Genomic DNA, 19,209 nt, shown 5'->3' on the forward strand with positions numbered 1-19,209 from the left:
GGTTACGTTGTTTTTCACTTCCGTATGCTGACTGTGTGCGACAGAGAGAGTCTTGCTCGTGGGTTGTCTGGTTCACAGGAGGTGGTGAGTGCCCCAGCCATTGGGGATGTTAAAGGGTGCCAGTTAGTTTTTTGTCATTTTTGTAATCTCAAGATTATGGAGGATTCTGACATGCACAACACGGATGCCTCCAATATGGAGGATGTGTCTTGTGATGAATATAAAATGGCCTGGGTAATCAATGCCCATCAGTTATGTTATTATTATTATCAGGTATTTGTAGAGCGCCAACAGATTCCGCAGCGCTGTAAACATAGTCGGTGTACAGGATAGCTTTGTAGGGGTCAAGTGGGTAGAGGGCCCTGCCGAGAGTTACACTGTTGTAGTCGGCTCTTATGAAGCGATCTGTAAACAGCTGGGCCCATAGGCTTACCATCTAAGGGGTTCAAGGGGAAAGCAATGGCGTTAGGAAAGGTAAGTGTTGGTTGTATGCATCCCTGAATAGTAGAGTTTTTAGGGAGTGCTTGAAGCTGTTAAAACTAGGGGAGAGTCTTATGGAGCGAGGCAGGGAATTCCACAAGATGGGGGCCAGTCTGGAGAAGTCCTGTGAATGTGAGGAAGTAACAAGAGAGGAGGAGATCCTGAGCTGATCGAAGGGGACGGGAGGGAGAGTATCTAGAGACAAGTTCTGAGATGTAGGGGGGAGCAGTGCAGTTGAGAGCTTTTTATAGGGTGAGGATTTTATGTTTAATCCTAGAGGCAAGAGGAAGCCAGTGAAGGGATTGGCAGAGAGGTGCAGCAGATGAAGAGCGACGAGTAAGGAAGATGAGCCTGGCAGAGGCATTCATAATTGATTGTAAAGGAGCTATGCGGCAGCTAGATAGACCAGAGAGGACGGAATTGCAGTAGTCGAGGCGGGAAAGGATGAGAGAGTGGATTAAAATCTTGGTTGTATCTTGTGTAAGGAAATGTCTAATTTTAGCAATGTTTTTAAGGTGGAAGCGGCAGGCTTTAGCCAAGGACTGAATGTGAGGAGTGAAGGAAAGATCTGAGTCAAGTGTGACCCCAAGACATAAGGCTTGCGGGGTAGGGGTAATGATGGAATTATCAACAGTTATAGAAATTTTGAGGGTGGAGACATTGGAAGAAGGGGGAAAAAATAAGGAGTTCAGTTTTGGAGAAATTTAGCTTAAAGGGACACTGTACCCAAATTTTTTCTTTCGTGATTCAGATAGAGCATGACATTTTAAGCAACTTTCAAATTTACTCCTATTATCAAATTTTCTTCATTCTCTTGGAATCTTTATTTGAAATGAAAGAATGTAAGTTTAGATGCCGGCCCATTTTTGGTGAACAACCTAGGTTGTCCTTGCTGATTGGTGGATAAATTCATCCACCAATCAAAAACTGCTGTCCATAGTCCTGAACCAAGAAAAAAGCTTAGATGCCTTCTTTTTATATATAAAGATAGCAAGAGAATGAAGAAAAAGTGATAATATGAGTAAATTAGAAAGTTGCTTAAAATTGCATGCTCTATCTGAATCACAAAAGAAACATTTTTGGTTCAGTGTCCCTTTAAGGTAGTGAGAGGACATCCAAGATGAGATGTGAGAAAGACAGTTAGTGAAACGGTTTAGTAAGGAAGGAGGTAGGTCTGGTGCAGAGAGGTAGATTTGGGTGTCATCGGCATACAAATGGTATTGAAACCCATGGGACTTTATTATGGAACCTAGTGACGACGTGTAGATTGAGAAGAGAAGGGCACCAAGGACAGAGCCTTGAGGTACCCCAACAGAAAGTGGTAACGGGGCAGAGGATGCTCCGGAGAAGGCTACACTAAATGTACGGTTAGTCAGATAGGAAGAGAACCACGAGAGAGCTGTGTCACAGATGCCGAAGGATTGGAGGGTTTGGAGCAGAAGAGGATGGTCAACAGTGTCAAAGGCTGCAGACAGGTCAAGGAGGATAAGCAGAGAGAAGTGGCCTTTGGATTTTGCTGTAAGTAGGTCATTGGTAACCTTGACAATTGCTGTCTCTGTAGAGTGATGGGAATGAAATCCAGATTGCAGTGGGTCAAGAAGAGAGTTTAGTGTAAGGAAATGGGATAGACGTGCGTAAACTAGCTTTTCGAGGAGCTTTGAGGCAAGAGGGAGTAAGGAAATAGGGTGGTAATTGGAAGGGGAGGTTGGATCAAGGGAAGGTTTTTTGAGGATAGGTGTGACCAGTGCATGTTTTAGAGATGAGGGAAATATACCAGTGCTGAGGGAGAGGTTGAAAATGTGTGTGAGTATGGGGGTGAGGGTAGAAGAGAGGGAGGGGAGTAGCTGTGAGGGGATGGGGTCGAGGGGACAGGTAGTGAGGTGGGAGGACAGTATAAGGGCAGAAACTTCATCCTCATTAACAGGGGCAAAAGAGCTGCATTTTTTTGATATTTGGGTTTTGGGTGATCGTGAGCTTTTGAGGGGGTGGGAGATTGGAAGTATGTTGAGAGCTGATTTCACTTCTGATGGAGTCAATTTTGTTTTTGAAGTGTGTTCCAATTGCCGTTCTAGTGTAATCTCTTCTCTTGAAGCAGGGAGCTTAGAGTGCGTTGAGCCATCCGCCTCCAAGGTTTCCATGACCCGAGAAGCAAATGCCCCAGTCCATTTCCCGGCTACGCAAGCAGGTGTCCCTATGGCCTTTACTAATTCTCCGGAGGGTGACTTGTTTCCTCCAGACGTTACGGCACAGTTCCGCATGGCCATTTCTATGGCGCTGAATCATTTATATCTCCCAAGTGAAGTATTTCTAAGATACTGTCCGTGTTCCGGGCCCATCGAGCGTGGGATCGTCCGATTCAGTTCAGCCTTCTGGGGAAGCGTTGGCCCCTGAGGCTTCAGGGGCCCCTATCTCGGGGCCAGGGTCTTCAGTTGATCCGGCGAGGGATGATTTTGCCTTCTGTTATAGGCTGGCTCGCCTTCGTGTTCTTTCAGACATGTTTTGGCAATGTTGGAGGATTCCAGTCCTAGCGGGCCAAGGGATCCAAGGCCTTAGAAGTTGGATGCCAAAATGGGTATGGAGTTTGGGGATGAAGCCAATCTCCTTAACATCAACGTTTTTTTCTTTTTTTTTATATGTTTTTCAGTTCCAGTTCTGAGCTTGGGTGAATGGGGGCTTTTAATCGGCTGGTCCCGTTGTCGTCCTCATTCGGCTTGGGCGTTCACCCGATGGGTGCTGCCTTCATTTTATTTTTTGATCCGTATGGATGTGTTTAATTTGTTTTTTCTTAAGCTCATGTCTGTTAGATTTTCGTTTTTATGAAGTTCTTCTCTGGAACCAATGCTTGCGATTTAGGTCGCGTGAGCACTTCCTCGGAAGTTGTGCACTTGTTGAATAATAGAAAAATGTTTTTCTAGTTTATTTATGGATCCTTCCAGATTAATTTTCTTGGACCTTGGTCAGGTCTAGAGTGTCCTTATACCAGGGAGGTACTGGTCGGGTACATTTTCGACTGTTACCAGGGTTCATGTCACCCTCGTGGTGCTGATTAATCCTGCTGGATTTTGAATGTCACTTGGCCTATTCTATGGACTCCGGGATCGGATCCTACCAAAGTATGAGGCCTGTTGTTTAAATACAACCCCTCCGAACGGAGGGATATGAGTGCCAATCTAGGTTGCTTGTTTGGGCTTCTCGTCTTGGATACGGATCTGTTTTGCAGACGTCATCATGGTTCTTCAGGTCCCGGGGACTCAGAACCGTTATTCCATTCTTGGAGTTGGGAGATGTGTGTGACCTATGTGGTCTGGTGTGCCAAGTGATTAATGATTTGCTGGCTGAGTTTCCTTCCTTCCCGCCTTGGGTGGATCATATGGTCTGGATGCGCGGGCATGTTCTTACTCTGCTCAAAGTTGTTTTACTCTAAGAGTTGGTGTGCAGGGGTTCCCTGCCTTCTGTGGGGAGCTGCAAAGCTCCAGCCTTTGCCTGTTTAAAGAAGATTTTTGGAAGATAGATGCTGCAAGGATCTCTGGCTGTTGTCTCTTCCATTACCCTTGGTCTGACCATGGTCTCGACGTTCGGGTATCTTCCATCCTCGTTGCAACTCTAGCCTTGGGCTTGTCAGTGAAGAGGCAAGGTCGGTTATGGAGGGCTGCTCTTCTGGGGTCAGGTGGTAGACCATTTATCCTTGATGCTCCGTTAGGGGCTTCATGGGCGGTGTCCTAAGTACGATTCTCTGGGATGGCGAGCAGGGTACAGGGTTCTCATTCACCTTTTGGTGTTGGTTGCTACCTTGCCTGTGTGTATTGCACGTATTAACGCTTGCCTACGAGATTTCTTTGTGATCCAAGTGCCCTAGGTGCTGAATCTTAGACCGTTAAGGAAGTCCTTCGTGACTCTTGGGTTTGAGGCTATTGCTAGATCGCCAAGTCTACAGACTTTAGAGGTGCATTCCTCCTTGTAGGAGGCAGCTTAGGGTTCCTCTGGAAGTTGGATCTTCGATTGATTTTTTTTTTTTCGAGGACCCTGACCTAGGTCCGTGTCTCTCCTTGGATGGATGTGAACAGTTCAATCTCACACTAGATGTTTGTGGTCCTCTCTCCGTAGAGGCTGGGGCTCTGTGAGAGATGCCTATCTGTTTGTGGTTTAGGCTTTAGGTCCTTTTGACTGTTCCCTACTGGTCTTCTGGCACATTTACGCTGTTCCTGTAGACTCCAGGTATCTTCACCTGGTTTGGCGATATGGTCAAAGGCTCTCGCTTCTATGGTAGGGTGGTTTTCCGTTGTTTAATTCCCTTCTCTTCTAGAGTGGGGGTAGGGTTCTCCGGGTTTGGAGCGACCTGTGGGTCCTTGGCGTCTTGCATTTCAGAATCCTGGAAGGGGAGTTGTGATGTAGTGACTGGTTCCTGCAGCGGGAGGCTGAGGGTTTGATCTCTATGGGGCTCCTTCTATATGTTGGATTTTGATATATGGATGCTGAGGGTCTGAAGGCCTTCTTCCCTTTGGAAGTGTTCCTTGTTTTTAGAGGAGACAGCCGTGTAGTTTTTTTTTACCCGAGCACAATGTCTAGTAGCATACCGTTTGTAGTCACAGTCAGCGGTCTAACCGGTGACTTTGTTCCTACTTTGACTCTTCCTTCTCTTCCGGAAGTCTGGGACTCATGTCTTTGGTCTTGACTAGCCTTTGGGCTAGGACAATTATCCTAGAGGGAAGATTGGGGGTCGGTTACTCTATGCAGGTTTGATTGTTTTTTCTTTAGAGTTGGTTCTCTCCTTTGTGGGAGGTCTTGGATGTCCTCCTCTTTTCCACTGGCGTTCGATCCTGGGAGGGGAGTGCTCCTTGGAGCCCGATATTCGGAGGGCTGTGAGCCCTTGAAAGGTTTGCAGTTGAATACAGCTATTGCACTTTGAGAGTGTAACCAGCTACTTGCAATTTGACTGGGTGTTAGAAAGCTTTGAAACGCCTTCGGTGTTTGGGTTTAGCAACGGTGAGTCGGCTTTCTACCTGGAAGCTGGTCATTGGAATTTCCTGTTCAGACGGTTGGTGTTCTTTTTGGAGAACTCTTTCCTAGCTGCTGGGATAGTTATCCTATTTCTGCTCTCTCTAATGTCTAGCTTGCAGATCTAGATCTAGTATGAGGCAACGGGGAACTCATGGTTTTCCTGGAGTACTTTTGGGTATGGTACAGGGTCAGGGATATGAGGGTGTTCCTTGAGTCCTTTTTGGGACATGTTTCCCTGTGTATTGATCTCTTTTTCTTCGGTCCTTATGTTTCTAGGGAGTTCATCTCCCTGGGCGGTTGCTATTGTACGACAACCATGGGTTGTTCTATGTTCTGCAGAGTGGAATGATCCTTTTGGATTTTTCATGAGATTCTGTTCTCCTTTTTGGGGGCAGATAGCAGTCCTTGTCTTGGCCGGGTACCTTTATGGGAGATGTGATCCGCGGGGCTGACTCCTCTGAGGTTGTTTGGGCTTGATGGACTCTGGGACTGAGTGGTTTAGTTCGGCTTTACAGGCGGTATAACTAATGTGCAGTTAACTGGGCTTCGGGTTTTCACCCGTATCGTCTATATTTTTTTAGGGTGTTGAGTAATCAGGCTTTGGTGCCTTTCGAAGGGGCCGCCTTTTGTACCCACCCGTTGTTTGCATTCAGTGTCCTCTAGCTTGGGTATTCTTTTCCCAATGTAATGAATGCAGCTGTGGACGCTTTTAAGAAGAAAAACATAAATTATGCTTACCTGATAATTTCATTTTCTTCTGAAGGGAAGAGTCCACAGCTCCCGCCTGTGTTTTTATTTATGAGGCGGCTGTAATTTTTTGTTCTTCTGGCACCTTTTTTCACTCTGATATTTCTCCTACTGTTCCTTGTTCCCTCGGCAGAATGACTGGGGGATGAGGGAAGTGGGGGAAGTATTTAAGCCTTTGGCTTGGGTGTCTTTGCCTCCTCCTGGTGGCCAGGTTCTATATTTCCCAAAAGTAATGAATGCAGCTGTGGACTCTTTCCTTCAGAAGAAAATGAAATTATCAGGTAAGCATTATTTATGTTTTAAATCATAGTTTTCATTTTTAGAATAATAACTTTTCAGATAATTCTGGTTATATTAGACTATTACTGTTTTGATTATATATCATTAGATATACAGAGATAGATTATTGAAATAAATGAAATTATTGGCACAAGAACTTTCTCCAGTTTAATAGGTTAATCATTCATATTTGATCTACTTTTCAGTTGTACTTTATTGGAAGGAGAAAAATAACAATGTAAATAGTTTTATTTAACTAAAACAATAACAGCATATATTTTATTTTAATGCTTGCCCCTCCCTCTTCACACTTAGGTCCCTATGCAGATATATTCTGCTCCAAGCAATCTTCTATTCATTGAGCTACTTGAAACTTAGTATGAGTTGATTCTGTGTACATAGATTTGAAGAGCAGCAAAGGCATTAAAGGGACAGTAAAGTCAAAATTAAACTTTCATGATTCGGAGAGAACATGCAATTCTGAACAATTTTCCAATTTACTCCTCTTATCTAATTTGCTTCATTCTCTTGGTATCCATTGTTGGAAAGTATATATAGATAGACTCACAAGCAGCACACTACTGTGAGCTAGCTGCTTGTCACTGTGTCACCTAATGTGTTCAGTTAGGCCTCAGTAGAGCATTGCTCTCCTTCAACAGAGAATACCAAGAGAATGAGGCAAATTTCATAAAAGAAGTAAATATGGAAATTGTGTGCGCTATCTGAAACCCAAAAGTTCTCTTTCATGAATATGCCCGTTTAAGGTCTATGTCTGAACTTTGGATGTTTATTTTATAACATTTTTGCTTTTAAGAAGGGGCATGTTATTTCTGCAGACACAAATTCACAGATTTGAGAACTACAAAACCAATATGTGATAATCTCTTCAAGATAGAAAAATTGCCCAAAATAATTTGACAGAAACCTCTGGAAGAACAGGACATTGTGAATGGATTAATGAAATGAATTTACCAAAAAAATTAAACATTGCAGCCATGAATAATATACAGTATCTTGCTATATACTTAAAAACTAATCTACTAAACTAATATATTTCAGAATGAATACCCTTAGATTATTATTATATTATATAATTTTAAACAGAAACTATCTTTAGATAGATTTCTTCCTCAAAAAGCATTTTTATTTCTAAAAAAATCCTTTAACCCCCCCCCCCATATCACCAGGTATTAAAGTAGGAGACACCAGAATACAAGCAAGCACTCTATGCTGATGACGTCCTTTACACCTTAACAAACGCCTCTGAATCCTCCCTGCACTCCCTTGACGTCCTTAAGGATATGGCAAAGCCTCCTGCTTCTCCCCTGAATTTGCATAAGTCTGAATTATTGAACATCAACACTTGCCCCAAGATCATACATTCTATACAAATGACACACCAGATTCCTTTAGCTAAATCCAAATTAAAATACCTAGGCATCTACTTAACCTCAGACCCTTCCGATTTATTTAAATACAATTACGTCGCCCTTAGGAACGCGATCTCAGCGGATCTCTCCTCTTGGAAAAGCAAATGCACATCTTGGCTTGGCAGAATAGGGGTCATTAAAATGAATTTCTCCAACATAGGTGTGTCCGGTCCACGGCGTCATCCTTACTTGTGGGATATTCTCTTCCCCAACAGGAAATGGCAAAGAGCCCAGCAAAGCTGGTCACATGATCCCTCCTAGGCTCCGCCTACCCCAGTCATTCTCTTTGCCGTTGTACAGGCAACATCTCCACGGAGATGGCTTAGAGTTTTTTAGTGTTTAACTGTAGTTTTTATTATTCAATCAAGAGTTTGTTATTTTAAAATAGTGCTGGTATGTACTATTTACTCTGAAACAGAAAAGAGATGAAGATTTCTGTTTGTATGAGGAAAATGATTTTAGCAACCGTTACTAAAATCCATGGCTGTTCCACACAGGACTGTTGAGAGGAATTAACTTCAGTTGGGGGAACAGTGAGCAGTCTTTTGCTGCTTGAGGTATGACACATTCTAACAAGACGATGTAATGCTGGAAGCTGTCATTTTCCCTATGGGATCCGGTAAGCCATTTTTATTCAGACAGTAAATAAGGGCTTCACAAGGGCTTATTAAGACTGTAGACATTTTCTGGGCTAAATCGATTCATATATTACACATATTTAGCCTTGAGGAATCATTTAATCTGGGTATTTTTGTTAAATAATATCGGCAGGCACTGTTTTAGACACCTTATTCTCTAGGGGCTTTCCCTAATCATAGGCAGAGCCTCATTTTCGCGCCGGTATTGCGCACTTGTTTTTGAGAAGCATGACATGCAGTCGCATGTGTGAGGAGCTCTGATACATAGAAAAGACTTTCTGAAGGCGTCATTTGGTATCGTATTCCCCTTTGGGCTTGGTTGGGTCTCAGCAAAACAGATACCAGGGACTGTAAAGGGGTTAAAGTTAAAAACGGCTCCGGTTCCGTTATTTTAAGGGTTAAAGCTTCCAAATTTGGTGTGCAATACTTTTAAGGCTTTAAGACACTGTGGTGAAATTTTGGTGAATTTTGAACAATTCCTTCATACTTTTTCGCAATTGCAGTAATAAAGTGTGTTCAGTTTAAAATTTAAAGTGACAGTAACGGTTTTATTTTAAAACGTTTTTTGTACTTTGTTATCAAGTTTATGCCTGTTTAACATGTCTGAACTACCAGATAGACTGTGTTCTGAATGTGGGGAAGCCAAGGTTCCTTCTCATTTAAATAAATGTGATTTATGTGACACTGAAAATGATGCCCAAGATGATTCCTCAAGTGAGGGGAGTAAGCATGGTACTGCATCATTCCCTCCTTCGTCTACACGAGTCTTGCCCACTCAGGAGGCCCCTAGTACATCTAGCGCGCCAATACTCCTTACTATGCAACAATTAACGGCTGTAATGGATAATTCTATCAAAAACATTTTAGCCAAAATGCCCACTTATCAGCGTAAGCGCGACTGCTCTGTTTTAGATACTGAAGAGCATGAGGACGCTGATGATAATGGTTCTGAAATGCCCCTACACCAGTCTGAGGGGGCCAGGGAGGTTTTGTCTGAGGGAGAAATTTCAGATTCAGGGAAAATTTCTCAACAAGCTGAACCCGATGTGATTACATTTAAATTTAAGTTGGAACATCTCCGCGCTCTGCTTAAGGAGGTATTATCCACTCTGGATGATTGTGAGAATTTGATCATCCCAGAGAAACTATGTAAAATGGACAAGTTCCTAGAGGTCCCGGGGCTCCCAGAAGCTTTTCCTATACCCGAGCGGGTGGCGGACATTGTAAATAAAGAATGGGAAAGGCCCGGTATACCTTTCGTCCCTCCCCCCATATTTAAAAAATTGTTTCCTATGGTCGACCCCAGAAAGGACTTATGGCAGACTGTCCCCAAGGTCGAGGGAGCGGTTTCTACTTTAAACAAACGCACCACTATACCCATAGAAGATAGTTGTGCTTTCAAAGATCCTATGGATAAAAAATTAGAAGGTTTGCTTAAAAAGATGTTTGTTCAACAAGGTTACCTTCTACAACCAATTTCATGCATTGTCCCTGTCACTACAGCCGCGTGTTTCTGGTTCGATGAGCTAGTAAAGGCGATCGATAGTGATTCTCCTCCTTATGAGGAGATTATGGACAGAATCCGTGCTCTCAAATTGGCTAATTCTTTCACCCTAGACGCCACTTTGCAATTGGCTAGGTTAGCGGCGAAGAATTCTGGGTTTGCTATTGTGGCGCGTAGAGCGCTTTGGTTGAAATCTTGGTCAGCGGATGCGTCTTCCAAGAACAAACTCCTTAACATTCCTTTCAAGGGGAAAACGCTGTTTGGCCCTGACTTGAAAGAGATTATCTCTGATATCACTGGGGGTAAGGGCCACGCCCTTCCTCAGGATAGGTCTTTCAAGGCCAAAAATAAACCTAATTTTCGTCCCTTTCGTAGAAACGGACCAGCCCCAAGTGCTACGTCCTCTAAGCAAGAGGGTAATACTTCTCAAGCCAAGCCAGCCTGGAGACCAATGCAAGGCTGGAACAAGGGAAAGCAGGCCAAGAAACCTGCCACTGCTACCAAGACAGCATGAAATGTTGGCCCCCGATCCGGGACCGGATCTGGTGGGGGGCAGACTCTCTCTCTTCGCTCAGGCTTGGGCAAGAGATGTTCTGGATCCTTGGGCACTAGAAATAGTATCCCAAGGTTATCTTCTGGAATTCAAGGGGCTTCCCCCAAGGGGGAGGTTCCACAGGTCTCAATTGTCTTCAGACCACATAAAGAGACAGGCATTCTTACATTGTGTAGAAGACCTGTTAAAAATGGGAGTGATTCATCCTGTTCCATTAGGAGAACAAGGGATGGGGTTCTACTCCAATCTGTTCTTAGTTCCCAAAAAAGAGGGAACGTTCAGACCAATCTTAGATCTCAAGATCTTAAACAAGTTTCTCAAGGTTCCATCGTTCAAAATGGAAACCATTCGAACAATTCTTCCTTCCATCCAGGAAGGTCAATTCATGACCACGGTGGATTTGAAGGATGCGTATCTACATATTCCTATCCACAAGGAACATCATCGGTTCCTAAGGTTCGCATTCCTGGACAAGCATTACCAGTTCGTGGCGCTTCCTTTCGGATTAGCCACTGCTCCAAGGATTTTCACAAAGGTACTAGGGTCCCTTCTAGCGGTGCTAAGACCAAGGGGCATTGCAGTAGTACCTTACTTGGACGACATTCTGATTCAAGCGTCGTCCCTTCCTCAAGCAAAGGCTCACACGGACATAGTCCTGGCCTTTCTCAGATCTCACGGATGGAAAGTGAACGTGGAAAAGAGTTCTCTATCTCCGTCGACAAGGGTTCCCTTCTTGGGAACAATAATAGACTCCTTAGAAATGAGGATTTTTCTGACAGAGGCCAGAAAAACAAAACTTCTAAACTCTTGTCAAACACTTCATTCCGTTCCTCTTCCTTCCATAGCGCAGTGCATGGAAGTAATAGGTTTGATGGTAGCGGCAATGGACATAGTTCCTTTTGCGCGCATTCATCTAAGACCATTACAACTGTGCATGCTCAGTCAGTGGAATGGGGACTATACAGACTTGTCTCCGAAGATACAAGTAAATCAGAGGACCAGAGACTCACTCCGTTGGTGGCTGTCCCTGGACAACCTGTCACAAGGGATGACCTTCCGCAGACCAGAGTGGGTCATTGTCACGACCGACGCCAGTCTGATGGGCTGGGGCGCGGTCTGGGGATCCCTGAAAGCTCAGGGTCTTTGGTCTCGGGAAGAATCTCTTCTACCGATAAATATTCTGGAACTGAGAGCGATATTCAATGCTCTCAAGGCTTGACCTCAGCTAGCAAAGGCCAAGTTCATACGGTTTCAATCAGACAACATGACGACTGTTGCGTACATCAACCATCAGGGGGGAACAAGGAGTTCCCTGGCGATGGAAGAAGTGACCAAAATCATTCAATGGGCGGAGACTCACTCCTGCCACTTGTCTGCAATCCACATCCCAGGAGTGGAAAATTGGGAAGCGGATTTTCTGAGTCGTCAGACATTACATCCGGGGGAGTGGGAACTCCATCCGGAAATCTTTGCCCAAATTACTCAACTGTGGGACATTCCAGACATGGATCTGATGGCCTCTCGTCAGAACTTCAAGGTTCCTTGCTACGGGTCCAGATCCAGGGATCCCAAGGCGACTCTAGTAGATGCACTAGTAGCACCTTGGACCTTCAAACTAGCTTATGTATTCCCGCCGTTTCCTCTCATCCCCAGGCTGGTAGCCAGGATCAATCAGGAGAGGGCGTCGGTGATCTTGATAGCTCCTGCGTGGCCACGCAGGACTTGGTATGCAGATCTGGTGAATATGTCATCGGCTCCACCATGGAAGCTACCTTTGAGACGAGACCTTCTTGTTCAAGGTCCGTTCGAACATCCGAATCTGGTCTCACTCCAGCTGACTGCTTGGAGATTGAACGCTTGATCTTATCAAAACGAGGGTTCTCAGATTCTGTTATTGATACTCTTGTTCAGGCCAGAAAGCCTGTAACTAGAAAAATTTACCACAAAATATGGAAAAAATATATCTGTTGGTGTGAATCTTAGGATTCCCTTGGGACAAGGTAAAGATTCCTAAGATTCTATACTTTCTTCCAAGAAGGATTGGAGAAAGGTTTATCTGCAAGTTCCTTGAAGGGACCAGATTTCTGCCTTGTCTGTGTTACTTCACAAAAAACTGGCAGCTGTGCCAGATGTTCAAGCCTTTGTTCAGGCTCCTGGTTAGAATCAAGCCTGTTTACAAACCTTTGACTCCCTCCTTGGCAGTCCTCAACTTAGTCTCTTTCAGTTCTTCAGGGGGTCTCCGTTTGAACCCTTACATTCCGTTGATATTAAGTTATCTATCTTGGAAAGTTTTGTTTTTGGTTGCCAATTTCTTCTGCTAGAAGAGTTTCCAGAATTATCTGCTCTGCAGTGTTCTCCTCCTTATCTGGTGTTCCATGCTGATAAGGTGGTTTTACGTACTAAACCTGGCTTTTCTTCCCAAATGTTGTTTCTAACAAAAACACTTAACCAGGAGATAGTCGTGCCTTCTTTGTGTCCGAAACCAGTCTTCAAAGACAGGAATCGTTTGTTGCACAATTTGGATGTTGTTCGAGCTCTAAAATTCTATTTAGATGCTACAAAGGATTTTAGACAAACATCTTCCTTGTTTGTTGTTTATTCTGGTAAAAGGACGAGGTCAAAAAGCAATTCTACCTCTCTCTCTTTTTCGGATTAAAAGCATCATCAGATTGGCTTATGAGACTGCCGGACGGCAGCCCTCCTGAAAGAATCACAGCTCATTCCCACTAGGGCTGTGGCTTCCACATGGGCCTTCAAGAACGAGGCTTCTGTTGATCAGATAACCCATCTAGGGCAGCGACTTGGTCCTCTCACTGCACACTTTTACCAAATATTACAAGTTTGATACTTTTGCTTCTTCTGAGGCTATTTTTGGGAGAAAAGGTTTTGCAAGCCGTGGTGCCTTCCATTTAGGTGACCTGATTTGCCTCCCTCCCTTCATCCGTGTCCTAAAGCTTTGGTAATGGTCTTCCACAAGTAAGGATGACGCCGTGGACCCGGACACACCTATGTTGGAGAAAACAGAATTTATGTTTACCTGATAAATTACTTTCTCCAACGGTGTGTCCGTGTCCGGGACGGCCCGCCCTGGTTTTTTAATCAGGTCCTGATAATTTATTTTCTTTAACTACAGTCACCACGGTATCATATGGTTCTCCTCCTATGCAAATATTCCCTCCTTAACGTCGGTCGAATGACTGGGGTAGGCGGAGCCCCTAGGAGGGATCATGTGACCAGCTTTGCTGGGCCTCTTTCTGCCCATCGCCTGTCTGGGGAAGAGAATATCCCACAAGTAAGGATGACGCGTGGACCGGACACACCGTTGGAGAAAGTAATTTATCAGGTAAACATAAATTCTGTTATCCCTTCCCCGTATCCTCTATCTCCTTCAGACCCTGCTATCACTCTTCCTAAGGGATTTATTCCCTCACACTACAAAAAATTATAGAACAGTACATATGGGCAGACACCAAGCCTAGAATACCTAGACGCACTATGTACCTACAAGGGACAAAGGTGGGCTCGGGCTCCCTGACATCTTCCCTATACAAAAAGTGATTAGTCTTCCAAAGATAGTAGAATGGGCACAAAACCGAAAAGCATAAAGCCTGGATAGATCTAGACAGGCAAATCCTCAAAACAAATAATGTAAGCACTTTAGCGTGGCTTCCCCTTCCCAACGGCCTAACATAATTAAGAATTACCATCTTTTAACAGAAATATTTAACATCTTGGGACTCAACCGTAGCAACCTCCACCCACATTTCCTCAAAACATTCCCCTTAACCACCAATCCTTGAAAACCCCTGAAATTCCTACATCACCAAAATAGGATTTTTTTAGATCCGCACCATACTAAACTCAGGGGGGCACGGTTCCATGGAGTAGTCGAGAACGGGAAAATAATCCCACATGATACGCTTAGGGACGCTCACCCCAAGGTTTTCTCCTCCTGGCTACACTACAAACCAGCTAGTACACTTTATATCCGGCCACAGACAGAAACAGGACCTGGGCAGGTCTCTTACCCTTTTGAGAAGCTGTGTTCAGGGGATTCCCTACCAAAACATCTAATATCTCTCCTATACAAAATAGTCTCCTCTCAGAAACACAGACACACTACCGTCCTATGTCACACAATGGAACACCGAATTAGGAATAGACATTGATGAGCAACTATGGCTAAAAGCTTTTAGCTTAACTAAAAAATCGTCTGTATCGTCTACCATTCAGGAGCTCCACATCAAGCTCTTGAGCAGATGGTACCTGACCCCAGTCAGACTCCATAAGATATTTCCAACAGCTAGCCACATGTGTTGGAGAGGGGCGGTGGAGGGGAGGTGAAACGGCTCCCCATACTCCACATATGGTGGTCTTGCCCAATTATAACGCCCTTTTGGTCAGAAATTTTCGATAAAATGGCTGAAATCCTTAATATCCCTCTTCTAAAAAACTCCGAGGCTCTACTGTTTTTAGAACTCCCTAAAACCACAAGCAGAACACACCTCGCCTTACTGCTAATTATGCTCACTAGTGCGAAAAAATTGATTCCTAAAAATGGAAAGAAACAAAACCCTCCTACACTAGAAGAGTGGCACTCGCAAGTCGAGGAAGTCTTATAATGGAAAGATACTTTTACCTTAAAAACCATAAGATAGACGAATATGAGCTCATGCGAGCACTGCTGGCAGGGCACTATTTAATTAAATATCCCACTGTTAGAGCATACTACCCACAAAAGAAAAAGAATATTCTGATTAGTACTTATAATTTTTTTTTTTTTTTTTTTTTCTCCACTTCCCCCCCCCTCCCCCATTCATATCCCCCCCCCTTTTCTATTCCTTTTTACCCTCTCTTTCCCTCTGTATATCTCTAACCGTTCAAAAACAGAAAAAGCTCTCATCTAATTTCTCATGCTCCTGCTGTGTGTCAAGGAGCATGATGTTTACATTATTTTGAGTGTACAATCTTTATGGGCATTGATTTAAATTGCATAGATTCCCTCATTGCTTTATTCTTGTATTATACATTACGCCATTTGTTATTATACCTGACTTTGTTAATGTAACCCTTTACACTTCAATAAAGCTTGTTTAAAAAAAAAAAAAAAAATCCTTTAACCCCACCCCTAAAAACCACACCTAATTTAAATTAAAAAATCTGAATTTAAAATCATTGATCTTTATGCACACTGAAAACAAATCAACCCACTGCTGTGGCTGTATGTATTGTCACTCCCAAACTCTTTTAGCCAATTAAAACTCCTTTTAACAGCCAATCGGCATCTAGGGGAATGTTCAAAACACATTAAAAAAATTTGAGTGATAATTTTATGTATTTGTACTAAGGTTGGACGTCAACTTTTGTAAAATACTAGCACCAAGAACTGGAGTCAGTCCCTTATAGGAAGTGTAATAGGGTCCATGGTCCATCACTGACAAATCTTGCTAACCACACCCATCAAGAGGTCGAAATAGCTGGGGCTGAAGTGTCCAGAAATTTGAAAAGCATGTCACCTGTTCAACATGCTTCCGCTAGATCCCCCATGGCAAAGATACATTTTGGGAATATAAACTTCAGCCAATCCTTAGAGGGCTACTCAACATGGGATGACATCAATGCTGCATTCCTCTATATCCCATCATTCTAGACACCCCAGGTATCCATTTTGCAATACAGTAGAAAACAACACCAACAGTTTAATGAACAGATCAGGGGCACATCTAACGTACACTTCTTACGTAAACACCTACTTCTTGAGAACCTAGTGCACCAACCTGTTACTTCTAGCACAGAAAGGGATGTATCCAACTGGTTCATGCAAATGTTATAAACCCTGACTACTCCACACTCTACAAAAGTCTACTGCAAAAAGTTAATCTAATTGATTAATTTTGTGTTTGCTTTATTACTCTTAAAGTAAGTTGATAAATGTATATTGTGTTGCTTCTGAAAATCAATATGCTGTCCATTTTTATTAGTCATTACCTTACTTACATTTCCATTTTCTGAAAACAGAAATCAACCTGCTTCAGATCAATTTATTATTCCACAAGTTGGGTCTTTTAATAAGATTCAGCTTTCTAGTCTGATACCAAATCTGTAATTTGAAGGACCCATGATCTCCACTTTGGTGAGATTAACTATTAAAGTATTGTCACTATTGGGGGTTCCTGAAAGAATGTTAGAAAAGCACAATTTAGCTTAAGAGATGTCGTTGTAGCTATGAAGGGCCCTGAATGTGAAACATTCAGAGGCTCATTAGGATCATGGCTTCTAGATAGGCTAGGCTTAAAGGCCTGATCTACTCCCACGCTTCACTGATAGTGCTGCTGAAGTTGACAGTAATTTGAAAAGCATGTCACCTGTTCAGCACAGGAACAGGGGACATGCTTTTCGAATTACTGTTCAACACCGTGAAGCAAATTTTAGCCTATGAAGGGCCCCTGAATGTGAACAAGAGACACACACACTGCATTATAACACAGAAAAGCCTCCAAAGTTTTTGCAAGATTCCTCTCCATCAGACCCTTAATATGTGATTGGTGTTGCACAATAACTGAACATGCAAACATATGTGCAACTGTTCTGCTCTATTTGTACTATTATATTATTGTTGTATTACTTTTTATATTTGTTTTTGGGTCCATCAGTAACATTCTTGTTCTCCCTCTTTGCAGAATAAGCAAGAGGCCCATGATATACATGTGATCCTAGGAAACGAAGCCTGTGATTTGGATTCCTTGGTCTCTGCAGTATCTCTGGCCTACTATCTAGCAAGCGTAAGTTGGTTTTTTCAATGAGTTATCGGTATTAAGAGAAAAGTTTGTTGAGTTATTGAAATAATATGGTAACCTTGGCATTTACCATACTCTGATGCTATGAACTGTCCTTCTCTACTCTTTTTTTATTTTATGTCACCCCAATACAGAGATTGTTCATCTAATACCATAGTCTGATCATCTTTCCACTAATATGAAGCCATATGATAGTGTTTTAATTCATGTACAAGATGACGTCAAAACTTGTTAAAACATATTTTTATTTAACATACTGAGTAGAACAAGTATTTCAGATTAGCTTGATAACTTTTATCTGTTTTTGGCCCCTATGACGAACAGTGAGAAATTATTTGCTCCTAATTATCTTTTTCAGACGTCTTCTAGCAAAAACTTTGGTGTATGTTCCAGTGTGTAATATACCTCGCAGTGATTTCCCTCTCAGGGACAGAAAGCACTTTCTTCTTGAAAGAAAATGGCATTCCTGAGGCCTATCTCACGTTCCGGGATGAGATTGATATTCAGAGTCTTTATGAAGCTGGACAACTTGTTCTGACATTAGTAGATCACAATGTATTACCGAGGTAATTGACTTGGAATCATATTTGACATTTTAAACAGTGTGTGACTATGTTTGTGCTATAGCAACAGTAATTTAGTGTATGTGATTCATATAGTGTGATGTGCTTATACCTGAGCATCTTTAGGTTGGCCTTTATTCATTATATCTTTGCTAGTCAGACGAGTTGGGGGAAATTCTAATGTCTTTCCATATTTGTTAAAGGTTGTTTCCCATAAAATTTGACATTCAAGGATTAGGCATATGGAGAGTTTTTAGATTTGTTGCCTAAATTACTCAATTTGGCACTAGATGTGAGCTCCGTCTAACTTGATACTCCATCTCACCATATACAGATTCTGAAATACATGTTAAAGTGTTAAAAAAAACATTAGTATGTATTCTTAATTTAAATGGGCAATAAAGGAGCAAAAGTAGACATGCTCTAATACAGGGCTCGACAAACCCCTAGAATTTTACCTCTGGCTCCTAAATTTATTGGATAAACTCCTTATCTATATAGAAATACCCCCTGTCTGGCTCCCTGAATATTCTTATTGGCTCCTAAATTTGAAACAGTTATGTCGACCCCCTGCCTCTTATGTGCTAAGTATTTTATTTTCTTTCATGTACTTAGCAAGAGTCCATGAGCTAGTGACGTATGGGATATACATTCCTACCAGGAGGGGGCAAAGTTTCCCAAACCTCAAAATGCTATAAATACACCCCTCACCACACCCACAAATCAGTTTTACAAATTTGCCTCCCTATGGAGGTGGTTAAGTAAGTTTGTGCTAGATTCTACGTTGATATGCGCTCCCGCAGCAGGTTGGAGCCCGGTTTTCCTCTCGGCGTGCAGTGAATGTCAGAGGGATGTGAGGAGAGTATTGCCTATTTGAATTCAATGATCTCCTTCTACGGGGTCTATTTCATAGGTTCTCTGTTATCGGTCGTAGAGATTCATCTCTTACCTCCCTTTTCAGACTCGACGATACTACTCTTATATATACCATTACCTCTACTGATTCTCGTTTCAGTACTGGTTTGGCTTTTCTAACTACTTGTAGATGAGTGTCCCTGGGGTAAGTAAGTCTTATTTTCTGTGACACTCTAAGCTCTGGTGGGCACTTTTATATAAAGTTCTAAATATATGTGTTCAAACATTTATTTGTCTTGACTCAGGATGTTCAACATTCCTTATTTCAGACAGTCAGTTTCATATTTGGGATAATGCATATGAAT

At 42.7% G+C, this 19,209-nt stretch overlaps 1 protein-coding gene across 1 annotated transcript in view; it reads left to right on the forward strand.

Annotated features, from left to right (window-relative positions):
• PRUNE1 (prune exopolyphosphatase 1) overlaps nucleotides 1-19,209 on the forward strand; it is a 104,650-nt gene that overhangs the window by 37,451 nt on the left and 47,990 nt on the right. The window contains 3 exon segments of the mRNA XM_053704848.1: nucleotides 17,310-17,415; nucleotides 17,796-17,854; nucleotides 17,856-17,992. Coding sequence (XP_053560823.1) covers nucleotides 17,310-17,415; nucleotides 17,796-17,854; nucleotides 17,856-17,992 — 302 coding nt within the window.

This window comes from Bombina bombina, chromosome 1 (genome assembly GCF_027579735.1).
Source record: "Bombina bombina isolate aBomBom1 chromosome 1, aBomBom1.pri, whole genome shotgun sequence".
Taxonomy (NCBI): domain Eukaryota; kingdom Metazoa; phylum Chordata; class Amphibia; order Anura; family Bombinatoridae; genus Bombina; species Bombina bombina.